The sequence below is a fragment of the Pleurodeles waltl genome, chromosome 3_1 (assembly GCF_031143425.1).
Source record: "Pleurodeles waltl isolate 20211129_DDA chromosome 3_1, aPleWal1.hap1.20221129, whole genome shotgun sequence".
NCBI classification, from domain to species: domain Eukaryota; kingdom Metazoa; phylum Chordata; class Amphibia; order Caudata; family Salamandridae; genus Pleurodeles; species Pleurodeles waltl.
The window spans coordinates 534,965,925-534,980,767 of NC_090440.1; the positions used below are offsets into that span (position 1 = coordinate 534,965,925).

The window sequence follows — 14,843 nt, forward strand, 5'->3', positions numbered from 1 at the left end:
ATCTTGCAGTTATACAGAACATGAGTGGGTTTGTGGCAGAGCTCAGCTACGTTGTATGTCTCTGGGTGACGGAGTGTGTTACAAGGTGCCACGGGGTCATTGGAGGCTGTGCAGTTATTTAATGTGGTCATCTGGTTGAGTGAGCACAGTGTTTATAAAAGACTTATGTACCTCAGAAAAGCAAAATGCAATACAAATTTGTGATGTTGGGGTTAACCTCCAGACAAAGGCCTCTAGCTGGCTTTCCACAAGAGTTTGAGGTTACTGAGGGGCTAAGGAATATGACCGAATGGACACTTGGAGACTAAAAGAGGTCAGTTTTGATGATAAAGCAGATGATGGCACTGATCAATGGGTAGAAATGACAAATACTCTCGGTACAGTGTTGGAGTCTGATGATAATAATGGAGTTTGATGTAGTGTTAGAGCTTATACTGAAAGAAGGGATGTGTTATTTTAGCCTGTTTGAGAGTCTACACGCAAAGTACAGGTCTGGGACAAGGATATGTAACAATTCATAGTTTCCGTTGTAAAATACTTGTGTGCGGGACGCTGGGGTAGTAAAATTTCCATCTGCAATAAATGGACACTAAGTGAGAAAAAATTGTGCATATGTTAATTTTGATATTTCTCGCCTTAACAATACAGGGATTTCACTTGCATTCAAAGTGAATGGTTTGTTCTTTCGGTTTGTTCATTAGATACAGTAAACATGGGGGAAAAAAGACAATACTTGCCTGAGTGAGTGGTGTGCTATTGTACCATGTATTTCTCTTGGTCAGTGGGCAGAGTTCATTTATACAGGGTGCATCTCTAGGTAAATGTATGGGGGTGAAGTACATTTACAGACTACAACTATACTGGTTCTCTCGCCCAGATATGCACACTGCATAACTACACTCCACCCACTCGCCGAAAAATGTCCACTGTGCACCTATGGGTGTGAGGTGAGTGCACTGTGTTTTTCTTGCACGTTGATACATGTGCTAATGTTATTCCTCTTTTCTGTTTCAATGTAGACTCCTTCTACGACACATTCCATACCATGGCTGACATGATGTACTTCTGCCAGATGCTGGCTGTTCTCGAGATCATCAATCCTCTGCTAGGATTGGTTAAAACAGGTGTCATTCCAGCAGTACTTCAGGTAATGGGAAACATGGCATGGACAGTGTGATGAATTGGGGGCTCTGGACTGAGAATTTGAAGTGCTTTTGGCATACACATTGGTGTTTTAGGAGCCTCAGCACAGAGATCCACCATGTGGTACCTGGGGAAAGTGCAGGGAACCGACTGTGTTTGGGCTCGACACACATGGTCCAACAGTGTGTTGAACTGAGTTAAGAGACGAACTGTGAGGGGAGCTGGAGTCACAGATACATGTGTTTGGGCATCAGTAGGCATAGCAACGGTGTGGGTGCATTGAGAGTGTAAGGGGCTAGCACTCCTTGCAGCACTTAATACTCTGGTTTCACTGGTGTTAAAGCCCAAATGTTTAAACAATTTTCAGCCTATAGTGTCTCTTAGAAAAATAGTTTTGAAGGTTGAAGCCTACCAGACAGATTGAATGCATTTTCACAGCAGTGGACTAGCTTGAGGGGTACATAGGTGCCCGATTTGCTTAAGACATCTTGGGGACATTCAGAAAGCTGACCTAGGAATGCATTCTCCCTGTTGCTTCCCATTGGCTATGTGGTTTTATAAGAAACATGTTGGAGGCATGTGTGGATGTAGAGAATCGTGCTTGGCATAATCTCGCCGTCTAGTGTTGGGATCGTATGTGTGCAAATTCTGTGAAGAAAGTCTTTCAGGTCATGAGGTGTAGTGACTCTTCCCCCTTGCTGGCCATGCGCATGATCATTGATTTCATCTGTAGATTGTTTTCTTCCACCATCTGGTTCAGACATGTTCTCCCCTGGACCGGTCCAATACGGTTGTCATTTCTCTTTCCAGACTTTACCATTGGTATTGTGTTTGATCACGGTTCAATTCACACTCCTACTTGACTGTGCATCGATGTTGACTTCTTTGGCCAAGCTCCAGTTGAGCGTGGCCCCAGTAGGCCTTTGCCCTTCGGGGCTGACTTTGTCTTCAAAGTCCATTCCACAACATGTCCACCTGGTGTTGAAATGAACGCCCTTCCAGTTCTGCCCTTGATGCCAAGTATCCACGCACGATCTCCATCAGGTGTATAACTTGTGCCTCTCTCCGGACCCCCAGGAAGCCAACTGCAAAGCTTGCCTGTCCTTTTGATCCAAAAAGACATTCCAAGGTCGGCGAGCACATATGAAGATCGTCAAGAGGAGGCCCAAGCTCAGGTGTCAGCAGTAGATGAGTGGTCTTTTTCGCCAGATCACAACTCTGGCTCCAAGCTGGCGATGCAGGACAACACACAGGAACAACCTGTGAGTACATTACCTCCTCCATCCCGACCCCAACAACCAAACCCAGAGGAGAGCTTCATCAGAGCATAACACATGCGCTGATGATACTTAAAGTGTGCTTTGGTGGGCAGATTGGAAGTCTACTGTCCGTATGTGCTGGCATTGCTGCGTTTTGGATACTTTGGACTTGGATCATTTAGTTGTGTTATGCCTTGCTGAAGCTCTGATTTAGTCGTTGGCTGCGCTCCTGCTTGTTAAGAAGATTGTTTTTTGCATATCTTAGTGTGGCCTCTCTGTTGTAAAAAAAAAAAAAAAAATTGCTCTGAGGTGGGCAGCAGATTAGAATACTTACAGGGACACACAGGTGGTCTGGTATCTTGGTCCTTAGACACCTCCATTTTGTTATATAAACAAAAGGGTCTGGACCAACCAAATCTTCACCTGGACCACCACTGCCCTCTGGTCGTGGTCGGCGCCGAGCAGCTGTATCGTAAATGCTCCGCTTTGGCGCCAAAAAAACCCAACAGAAAACACCCTCCTTTCAACTAACTCCCAAGTCATTGGACTCAAGTCGACATTCGGATTCGAGAGAGTCGGCACCGAAACATCACTCTGTCTTAGTGCTGAAATTAACCACAGACCCAAGACCTTTGGTGCAGAAAGGATCAGCACCAAAATCCTCGGTATCAAAAGTAGTAGTAAACACTTCTTCATAAAGTGAATAATTGGTTCTCAAAATATCGAATCTGTGCTCGAACGGATGTGGGAAGACATTGATTTACGCCAGATACACCCTGTTATCCACCCAGGCACTGGTCGTATTCTTGCAAGACCTCCACAAACTGCTGCACAGCCAGCTAAAAGACAACTCACTTTTGAGGAGGCTCAGCCATACCTATATTACCAAAGCAGCAAAGGAAAAATGCTGTCAAGGCTACTAGCTCTGTGCTTACCATTACCCCACCACCACCTCCTGCACCCCCCTCACTACCACCATATTTACTACAGGGATCTACTCATTTTTGGGGGGATGGGGATGATGGATACTAGTACTCCATTCAACCACATGATGAACTGTAGGGCGCTCATGACATAGACCTCCCTACAGATACAGATACAGACCCTGACCTTTACCCGGTAAAGCTGTCTCCACTGATAACACCACTACTTACAACAGCATCATAGTCAGGACAGCTGCATATCACAAGGTTCATCTACATACAGACCCACTAGAAGATGACTTTTTATTTGAGACACTTTCTTCAGGTCTCCAATCTGCCCAATATCCCCCCAGGTTGAAAGGTACATTAAGACACACTCCTGACATCTTTAAAGACCCAGTTAAGGCATGTGTCATTACTCCAAGGGTAGATAAGAAATATAAACTATCCCCTAAGAACCCTATTTACATCAGAGAACAACTTCCTTCTGACTCTCTGGTGGTTGCCACAGCAAGGAATAGAGCAAACTGGCAAACACCTTGTGCGACATCTCCACCAGATAAAGAGAGTAAAAAGTTATATGCTGCGGTGAAAAGGGTAGCTGCCTAATCTGCAAATCAATGGAGGATTGGCAAGTACTTCGGTCTCCTTTCCTGTTACAACAGCGCATATTGGGACAAGATGAAGGGACTCCTCCAACACATCTCTGGGGAATATAAAAAGAGGGCCTACGAGAAAGCCATGAGGGTAAATTAATTGCCAACACCTCCATTCGATGCACCCTTCATGCAGGTGACACAGCAACAAGAGACATTAATGCAGGCGTGCTCCTCAGACGGCATACCTGGCTTAGGGTTTCATGTTTAAACCTGAGGTACAGCAACACATTCTGGCTCTGCCTTTTGATGGCGAACACCTCTTTGGCCCTCAAGTAGACACTCGACTAGAGAAGATAAAGAAAGACAACGAGACAGCCAAAGCTAGGGGCACGTTTCAGACACCTTCACAACATGACCCCTTTCTCTGCTCCCCATATCGTGGAGCGAGAAACCCACCTCCACAGGTCCCTTCACATCTTACCAACATCCCCAGTCACACAACACCTTGCCCAGGGGATATTACAGGAGCTTCTATAGGGGCAACAATTCCAGAGGTAAAGGCAAGGGCAGTTTCACTAAACCCGCTGCCACCTCCACAAAACCCTGACTTGTCAACCATTCCACCCGATCACACAACGACTGCAAAGGTTTTTTCCTGCATGGCGGAACATCACCTCTGACCAGTAGGTGTTCGGTATTATCTAACATGGCAATTGTCTGGAGCTCACGTCCACTCTTCCAAACATCCCACCTTGCAAGCACAAACTTTCAACAGAACATCATCAGTTGCTCCAAGAGGAAGTTCAGGCAATTCTTTAAAAAAAAAATGCTATAGAACCAATGCCTATCCACCAACAAGGCACAGGGGTTTATTCATTTATTCACTCTACTTCCTTATCCCCCAAAAAGATGGGTCTTAAGGCCAATCTTGGACCTCGGAACCCTAAACCAGTACATCCTCTCAGAGCATTTTCACATGGTCACTCTTCAAGATGTCATCCTGTTACTACAACAAGGTGACTTCCTGGCAGCACTCGATTTGAAAGACATCTATTTCTACATTCCTGTTCACCCGGCGCATCGCCAATACCTCGGGTTTATAATCAACAAGCAACATTTTCAATTCAAGATGATTTCCTTCGGACTTACAACTGCCCTAAAGGTTTCACCAAGTATCTTACAGTAGTAGTAGCTCACATGCTCAGGAAAAACATAACACTTTCCCATACTTAGACGTTTGGCTCATCAAACATGCAATTCATCTACTCTGTTTTCAACACACTTAAGCCACCATAAATCTACTCCCATCAATTAGGCTTTACCAACAAGGCAGTCAAATCCCACCTACAGCCCACCCAAGTACAACCCTACCTGGGAGCCATACTCTATTCCCAGCAGGGCATAGCTCACCTAATGCCGCTCGGATTCAGTTCTTCCAAGCGCTCATTCCACTGTTTCAGACTCATCAGCAGGTAACAAGGAGGGCAGTTGTGTGTCTCCTCTACATGGTAGCTTCATGCATAGCCATATTACCTCATACCAGGCTCAAAATGCGTCCTTTGCAGTAGTGCTTAGTGCACCAGTGGACTCAAGAAGAGGGCCAGTTGAAAAATCTAGTGGTGGTAGGCCGTCCAGCTTGCCCCTCTCTGCCAAGGTGGATCACCAATAATCTCCTCAAAGGATGGCCATTCCTAGACCCAGTTCTGCAGTTAACCATAACAACTGACCTCTTCCTCGCAGGATGGGGAGCACATTTACAAACCCTTACAGTCCAGGAATGCCAGACAATCAGACAGAGACATCTCCATATAAATCACCTGGAGTTGCTAACTGTTTATCTAGTGCTTTAAGCCTTCCTTCATCAACTTACTGGCAAGGTAGTCCTGATAAAAACAGACATGACTGCAATGTATTATCGCCAAAAGCAGGGGGACACCATACCTTCTCAGCTATCTTATCTAGCCCAGACCATCTGGAAGTGGGCTTTCTATCACAACATCCACCTGTTAACCGAGTACGTTCTGGGGGCGGACAACAATTTTGCATAGATCCTCAGCAGGAGCCAACAACAAGTCTATGAGTGGGAACTACATCCACAAGTCCTTCTCCCATACTTCCATCGGTGGGGTCATCCAGAAATAGACCTTTTCATCACAGCAGAAAATGCAAAATGCCCAAACTTTGCCTCCAGGTTCCCATACCCACAGTCCAGAGGCAACACACTATGGATGAGCTGGTCAAGGATATTTCCTTATGCTTTTCCACCTCTACCACTGCATTTGTACCTCTCCCACTGCTTCTGTTTGTGGTCTGCAAACTCCAGCAGATATTCCTCACCCTCATCCTGGTGGCTCCCACATGGGCACACCAACCGTGGTTCTCCACACTCCTAGAATTCTCAGTAGTTCCCCACAAAATACTGCCCAATAGGCAGGACTTTCTCACGCAGAACCATGGAGAAATCAGACACCCGGACCCCACTTCTCTCAAACTTGTGATATGGCTCCTGAAGTCCTAGAGTTTGATTACTTAAATCTAATGCAACCTTGTATGGACATTGTTAAAGAAGCTCGCAAGCCAACTACTCATGCTTGTTACACAGCTAAATAGAAAAGATTTATCCATCACTGTCATTCTAAATAAATTGATCCTTTACAACGCCGTGTTCAGGTCGTTGTCTGTAACTTTTTTCACTTACAAACCTGCAGTCTAGCTTCTACATCTGTAAGATTTCATCTAGCGGCAGTGGCCGCATATCTGCAAAACAGACAACTTACATCCTATTCTTGGAAGGCCTTAAATGGGTCATTCCTCCAAGGGTACCACCAGCTCCTACCTGGAATCTCAATAATGTATTGACAAGATTAATCGGACCTTCATTCGAACCCCTTCACTCCTGCCCCCTCCAGTTTTTATCCTGGAAAGTATTGCTTCTATTGGCAATCACTTCCCTCAGACATATAAATGATCTCCAGGCACTAATCTTGGAAGAACTATTCTTCCAATGACAGAGATAGGGTGGTACTACGTACCAATCCTAAATTTCATCTCATCTGTTGAACTGCCAGAACTCTTTCCGCAACCTGACTCAGTCACAGAAAGGGATCTACAAACCTTAGATGTCAAAAGAGCCCTCATGTATTATATTGATAGAAACCAAAACATTTAGAAAGACACAACAACTTTTTGTTGCTTTCCCTAAACCACACAAAGGAAAAGGCATTCAAAATTCAGGCATCACACGTTGGATTGTCAAACGTATCCAAACATGCTATGCCAAGGGCAAAACAAAATAAATGTACCTATCCCTCCTAGAACTCACTCCACTTGCAAGAAAGAAGCTTCTATGACTTTCTTGGAAATATACCTTTAGGTGACATATGTAAAGCAGCTACCTGGTCTACACCACATACATTTACAAAACATTACTTCATAGATGTACTGGCACATCAGCAAGCCAGTGTCTGCCAAGCAGTTTTGCTTACTTTATTCCATACAACCACAACCCCCACAGATTAGCCCCCGCTTATGGACAAATTGCTTTTAGTCTATGCTAAGCAGGTGACTCTACAGCCACACATGCCTTGAATGGAAAATGTTACTTACCCAGTAGGCATCTGTTTGTGGCTTGTAGTGCTGTAGATTCACACATGCGTCCATCCTCCTCCCAGGACACTTGTGATTGTTGCAGTTACTTTCTTAGTTATCACTCATTCCTTCACCATGAGCATTGCATGATCCTATTGATCCTACTCCTTACTTCACAATCCATCCTCACCCACCTTGCTGGAAAACAATCTAACAATGGAATCAGTGATCATGCACATTGCAAGCAAGAAGCAGGAGTTCCTATACTTCATAACTCCAAAAACTTTCTTTGAAGAAAAACAACTTGCACATATCCAAACCCAACACTAGATGGCAGGATTATGCTAAGCATGTGAATCTACAGCACTACATGCTACAAGCAGATGCTTATATGGGGAATTTTTTTTTTATTTTCTTGCTTTCCATTTGCTGGCTTCATTTGTTTTAGGCTGTCCAGGTTGAGTTTGTACCTTCTCTAGTATTGGATCTTTCATAGATTCAAATGCTTGAATCATTTCACACCATGGAAGTGGGAGTCCCATGATATCATTAAATAGCAGTATTGTGAAATTTTACATATATGACAGCATTAAAGTCCATTCACCATCACAGCTTATTCATAACCTTTGAAATCTGTCAACAGCACCCTTTAGAACCCTCACCACAGAAGCTCCAGTTTCTCTGAACCACATGTTGTGTGAAGGTTGACTCCCTGAGCTCTGCTCAGTTTTCTTCATTCCAGCTTCTGAAAAGCTTCAAAATGTCTGGTACCTCAAAGAAAGGACTCTTTAGATCCTGCTAATCTTGTGGGGGGAAAGGAGGCTGCATTTGGCTGACCCACATAACGACTACCTCCACCCTCAGCACAAAGTGAAGCACTGCAATTACGTTACACCTTTTTTTAATCAAAAACCGAGAGAGAGAGAAAAAAAAAAAAAAGAGAGGAGGGGAGTACCTAGCACACTGGGTGCCACTGTGCAGCCCACCCTATGCACTGACCTACAGGGAGGTCTGCTGTGGATGAGACAGGGCTCCCACCTTCAAACCAGAACACATCTGCACCCAGGAGCAGCGGGTGTGTGCCTCCCCCACCAATCCCGCATTATAGAAACCACAACACGGCCTGTTCACCAGCCGCCTCACCAATACAAAGGCCTTTCAGGAGCCCTGCTGCTGATACGGCGGGCCCCTTCTTATGACCCCCGGCCTACCCGACATTTAATGGTCCCGCAAGCACGCAGACAGAGGCCTCTTCTGCACTCCAGGGGTGCGAGGACTTATTTACCTATGAAAATCTAGACCTCTGCCAGGAACATGATTGAAATGCAGCCCACTCCTCCCAACAGTCTTTAAGATAAGCCCAGCAATAGCAGCGAGTCGTTCAGTACATGAGCGGCAACTTCACTTTTCCAAACCATTAATAGGCAAACTGTGTGAACTGCGCTACACTGGCTGTTCTAGTACTAATATATTATCAGTGATCCTTATGCCAGAGTGGTGAAATTAATAACCACCCCCATACTTTCAATTGTGACTTAATGCTGCAACAGTGACTGCGTCAGCAGGACGCATGTAATAGAGGCCTGTGAACAGCAGAATTAATGCTTGATGATCCACTTCTGGCAATCTGCTGATGAATATTCCCCTTCTTTCCCAAGCAAAAACATTACTGCCTCTTGGAATGAAACGATCTGAATGAATACTCGCTGAGATAGAACAATCTGGAGGTTTAATGCTCAGCTGGAGGCATAACTTGCTACCTCTAAATCAGCGCCCGCTGTGAGTGTGGCTCATTTGGTCAGAGACCCCATATTCTGCCCTGATCCGCCATGATGGGGAAATCTAAAACTAATACCCTCCCCCCCTCCTGCATGACGCCACACTTTCCTCTTCCTCTACTGACCGCACTGTGGAGGCCCTGACCCACCTAGAGAGCACTCTTCAAGTGCACTCAACCCAATTCTAAAAAGTTCTACAAGCCAACTTAGAAACAAAAACGTCTCTGGAGAGCCGGATAAATGCCATCTCCTTAGATGTTAACCTACTACACATAGACTACCGAAACTTACTGATCGTGTGGATGAAACTGAATCTGCCCTCACATCACTGCGACCCACGGCGCAAGACCTACAAACACAGATGAAAAAACTCACAGTTGAAGTTGCTTGGCTGCGCCTCAGTGTGGAGGACGCTGAAGCGAAGGGAGGTCTAGATGCAATAACATTCACTTGTTGGGCTTCTCTGAACGAACAGAGGGCCCCAGCATGGAACCCTTTGTCGAGAACTGGTTGATAAACACTGTTCGGTCGGGCAAACCAACTAAGTATTTTTCTGTAGAAAAAGCGCAAAGAATACCTGGAAAACAACCCATTCCAGGGGCCCCACCACGCCTCATCATTGCTCGACTCCTCTAATACTGGGACTGTGATCTGGCACTTCAACACTTCCGGACAGAGGGCCCCTGGCAATATGAAGGAGCCACAATTACAGCTTACCCTGACTTTACTTTGGAGGTGAAGACACAGCGCAGATCATATGGCAAGGTCAAGCAGCAACTCCAAGAACTGAATTATAAATATGCGCTATCGTTCCCAGCGAAACTTTGCGTGGTCCATGGAGAGATGATCGATGTGTTTACACACCAGAAGATGTAGGGACTTGGCTACATGCGAAACTTTTGGCACAATAATGAGAACTGGTTAGCACCCTGTCGCCATTAACACAGACTCACCAAAGCCACATGATCAAGCTGCATTGGAGCAGGCCAAAGTTGTACTTGAAGCTTCCCAAGTCATCGTGAGCTCCTTTGCCCCACTGCAGATAGACCAAACAATGGACTCTAGCTCTGACACTGGAGCCTCCGAATCCTCACGGTCCACACTTGACAGAGGCCCTGTAATTGCCCCACAATTCGCTGATGACCTGTGACACCCCTCAGCTCCTACTGTGAAACCACTCCTTGCTGCAGGAGACACGTATCTCTGGCAGTTTTCTCCAGGGGTTTGCATTAGCCCACTATATGTTTGAGTTGGGTGGATGTCCCTCAGTGTGGGGATTTCGATGCGGAACCACACGCCTCACAGTGAACCCAGACTTTATGGACTTAACCAAGATGCAGGCATTTGTTATATACCAGTTCAATAGTTTGAGGGGTTGTGGTATGAAACCAAAAGGCACTCAGATCAGGAATGGGCGAGTTTCTTGTTTTATTTTTTATTTTTTTTGCTTGTTCTTTTTACTCTGACAACATGGATGTGTGGTCGGGTGGTGGAGGGGTGAGTTCAGGGGTGAAATGGGGGGGTGGGGATCATGAACACCCTGAATTGCTTATTCTACACATATGGCCACTTTCTTTAATGCTTTAACTTTGAAAATCCGTGGTATGGCAACACCTCCTAGGAGACACAGGATAAATGCCTACCTTCGACATCGACATGTCCACATTCCCTGTCTCCAGGAAACACATCTCACCACAGGACAACTTGGTAAAATAAATAAATGATGGAGTGGTCAGGTATATGGTACTGGAAACTCAGCTTATTCCCAAGTGGGGGTTCTTATATGGATAGCACCAGAAGTCCAATTTGTGAAAACCAGGGTTTTAGCTGATAATGACATATTGCTAGAGGGCACCCTACATGGCTATCCCTTTTATGTAGTGTTGCTCTATGTGGCAAACACAGCCCAAGGCAAATTCATAGACATGCTTACTCAGACCATGCTATTAAACCCCAACCCACAGGGTTATTGGTGAGTCGATTTCAACTTCATACACAACACGGATCTAAATCATTCAATACCTCCACTCCAAAGCACTCCAGGCCTATCAGCAACAAAACATTTTCAGCTATGGTCCAGATCGTCCGATTTACATGAAATCTGGCGCATGGGGAACCCTGGGGAGCAAGAATACTCCTACTATGCACCCGGACATTAGGTTCATACGTGGCTAGATTATTTCTTCTGCAGCACATAATGCTGACCCTTATTTGTGCTTCAGAATATTTGGCCAGAACCCTCTCTGACTACACCCCACTTAAGGTTATGTTCTAGTGGGGGGGGACAAGGGCCCCATCCCAACATGGCTACTTCATACAGAGGCACTGCAAGATGCAGCTTTCAAAGACGCACACACATTTCCCAATACTTCGAGGAAAGCACAGGGTCGGCGGATCATATGGGATGGAATGGCATGCCATGAAAAAGGGTGATGAGAGGGCACTGCATCGCTATGGCATGGGGTGTGGGATCATCTCTAACACATAGCGCTGGAGGCAGTAGCTATTCCAGAGGCATACCTTTGTTTGGCAGGCCAGTAGTGTCCATACCGGGAGTAGATGAAGCGACTCTGTGACATAGACTACAAGGCCTTTCTAGCTCATCAACATGTCCATGGTGATAAATCTGGCTGTCTGCTAGTGTGGTTGCTAAATTCGAACATTCTTAAGACTCTAGTGGGCGCTATATGCGACAGCACAGGCCTTCTGAGAAACACTCAAGCTGATGTCAATGAAGTATTTGCATGTTATTACGAACAATTGTATTCTTCCCCTCAAGCCCTCTTTGATACAGATACGGGACTACCTGCAAACTACGGTACTCCCCCAGTTTAACCCATTGCAATTGCTAGACCTGAAGAAGCCCCTGCAGATAGAGGAGATGAACCTGGCAATCAGCTAGATGGCACTTGGCAAGACCACAGGCACATACTGGTTTCCCATAGAATACTATGCCTCCTACAGAACTGCCCTTGCTACTCGCTTACTAGAGTTTTATCAAGAGGCACATAGCCAGGTTGTTGTGCCGTGCTCGCTACGCAAGGCACTCATAGTGGTACCCTTGAAACTGGGCAGAGATGCCCTTGACGTAAGCTCCTACCGACCACTGTCAATGTTGAACATTGACTACAGATTTTGAGTAAGGTACTAGTAAACTGATTGCTCCCATTACTTGGTTCTCTTGTTCACCCAGACCAGTGCGGGTTTGTGCTTCAGAGAGCGACAAACTATAACATCCAATGCCCATGCCATATACTGGACTCATTGTCCGGGGAGACCGGCCTGTAGTGGTGTCCCTAGACTTTGAGTAAGCGTTTGATACACTAAGTTGGTCCTGTCCATTGCAAGTTACAGAAAACTTGGGAATGGCCCCGATTTCCTAGGCTGGGTTAAACTTTTGTATACCGCCCCTCAAGCGCAGGTCAACACTGGCCATCAGCTCTCATGTTCTTTACCCATCAGTAGGGGGACCCGCCAAGGGTGCTCTCTATCACTAGTGCTCTTTGCCTGAGCCATGGAACCACTAGCATTGAAAATGTGCACCATGTACCCTGATTGGGGCATAAAGGTAGGACCAGACTGGCATACAATATTGCTCTAGATGATGTGCTGGTCTATCTGCAAGATCATACGTCTACACTGCCAACTTTATATGACCTACTTGACAACTTTGGGGACATAACTGGTCTCAGGGTGAACTGGGGTAAATCCTGCATTTTGGTCTGTTTGTGTTATTGTATTTACCATAGGTCCTCCCCAGGTATTCCCTTGGCTAAGGTAGGCCCTTCCTTCCCTTCCCACGTTTTTCTCCTACTGCGATTTAAACTGCAGCGTGCTACAAGCATCTGCAACAGGGATCCAACGCCCTGATGAATGCCCAGAGACCCTCCATAGCTCAATCACAAGGGCAGAAACATGTCGGCTAGATAGGTGACCTTGTGAGTCATCGTTCTCACACTGGTCTCCCACTTCTTTTAATCACACCACACAGAACCTTCTATTAAATTCACCCTGGTATCTGAGTAGGTGTTTTTATTCCCAAAGCTTAGCTGGATCCCTACTTTCCAGAAATCAAACTAATTTACGCACTCCCTCCTGTTCCTTTAACAGCGAGGTTGAGTCCGCCCAGGTGGTACTGTCCTACCTGGGTGGGGCTAGGTGGTCATATGATGAAGCATGACACTATATAGTGTGTGAGACCACCTAGTCTGTAAAGGAAATCCCCCTCCACAGACCTTAAACCACCCCTCGTTTTATCTCTAGTTGAGATTTAGGATTGGTATAGTGGCGCAATTAGCACACTTTCAACCCATTTGTAATTCCAAAAAACCCCGTACTCTCTTTTGTGACTTAGTATCTTTCTCACCCTCCAAGCTTTTTTACCTTGCATAGTAGGATCTTCAGTGCTAGTGCGCACGGACTATAAGACCAGCATGCATTATATCAACAAGCAAGGAGGTACAAGGTCCTGACACTCTCCCAGGAGTTATGGCGATAGCTAACAACACACAACATTACTCTACAGGCCGAGCATGTAGCAGGAGCAAACACTTTGCCGGACACTCTCAGCAGATCCCTAGAGACCTGTCACAAATGTAACCTGAACCAGACAGACCTCAACAGAATTTTTCAACTTTGGGGCAAACCAGAACTGGACCTCTGGACTACAAACGAGAGCAACAAATGCCAGTCAGCACCCACTCTCGGGGTCGTGGGGGAATACCTTTTTGATAGGATGGTCCGGGATATATGCGTACGCTCCCCACCCAACCTCCCCATCCCCATGATAGCAAGAGTTCTCAGCAAGATGAAAGTGGAGAGGTGATCCTGATCGCATCCAAGTGGCAAAGTCAATACTGGTTCACAGAGCTTCTCCTTCTGTCGGAGTCCAAGCCTGTTCATCTTCAGACCAAGCGCACCCTACTAACACTGAACCAGGGTCAAGTTCTGCACCCGGACCCAGGCTCTCTCCAGTTGTATGCATGGCTCCTGAATTCCAGAATGTGAATATTCCCCAAGATTGCAAGGATATCCTCACAAGGGCGATGGCGGAGTGAACTAACAAATCCTACAGATTGAAATAAAAGATTTTGCTTATGGTGTCAGCAATCCAACCTGCATCCGTTAGTGGTATCACTGGAACAACATTACCTTATCTTCTCTTCCTGGCTCGTTCAGGTTTGGTGCATATGTGTAGGTACATCTTGCAGCAATATCTAGATATAGAGGTTACTCACAGTCCCTCTTGCTATGCTTCACAAGGATAGTCATGCAATTCATGAAGAGGGCTCTTCAGAGTTTTCCCTTCGGTTCAAGCTCCTCCGCTGGAATAGTACCTTAACGTCGTTCTCCCCCAACTCATCAATCCGCCTTTTGAACCAATCCACAAAGCACAACTGAAATTTCATACCTGGAAAGTAGCTACGCTGTTGGAACTCACATCTGCTACAAGCATTCATGACTCAAGAGCCTTTTCTTCAGTTCACAGGTGAGAGTGTCATTCTAAGGACTAATCCAAGATTCATTCGTAATATGCCATTGCAGTTTTCACCT

The 14,843-nt window shown here is 45.8% G+C and overlaps 1 protein-coding gene across 1 annotated transcript in view; it reads left to right on the forward strand.

Annotated features, from left to right (window-relative positions):
* Positions 1-14,843, forward strand: part of HACD3 (3-hydroxyacyl-CoA dehydratase 3) — a 159,358-nt gene that overhangs the window by 101,501 nt on the left and 43,014 nt on the right. Inside the window, exon 7 of the mRNA XM_069222852.1 lies at positions 1,020-1,147. Coding sequence (XP_069078953.1) covers positions 1,020-1,147 — 128 coding nt within the window. The remainder of the gene's footprint in view (positions 1-1,019; positions 1,148-14,843) is intronic.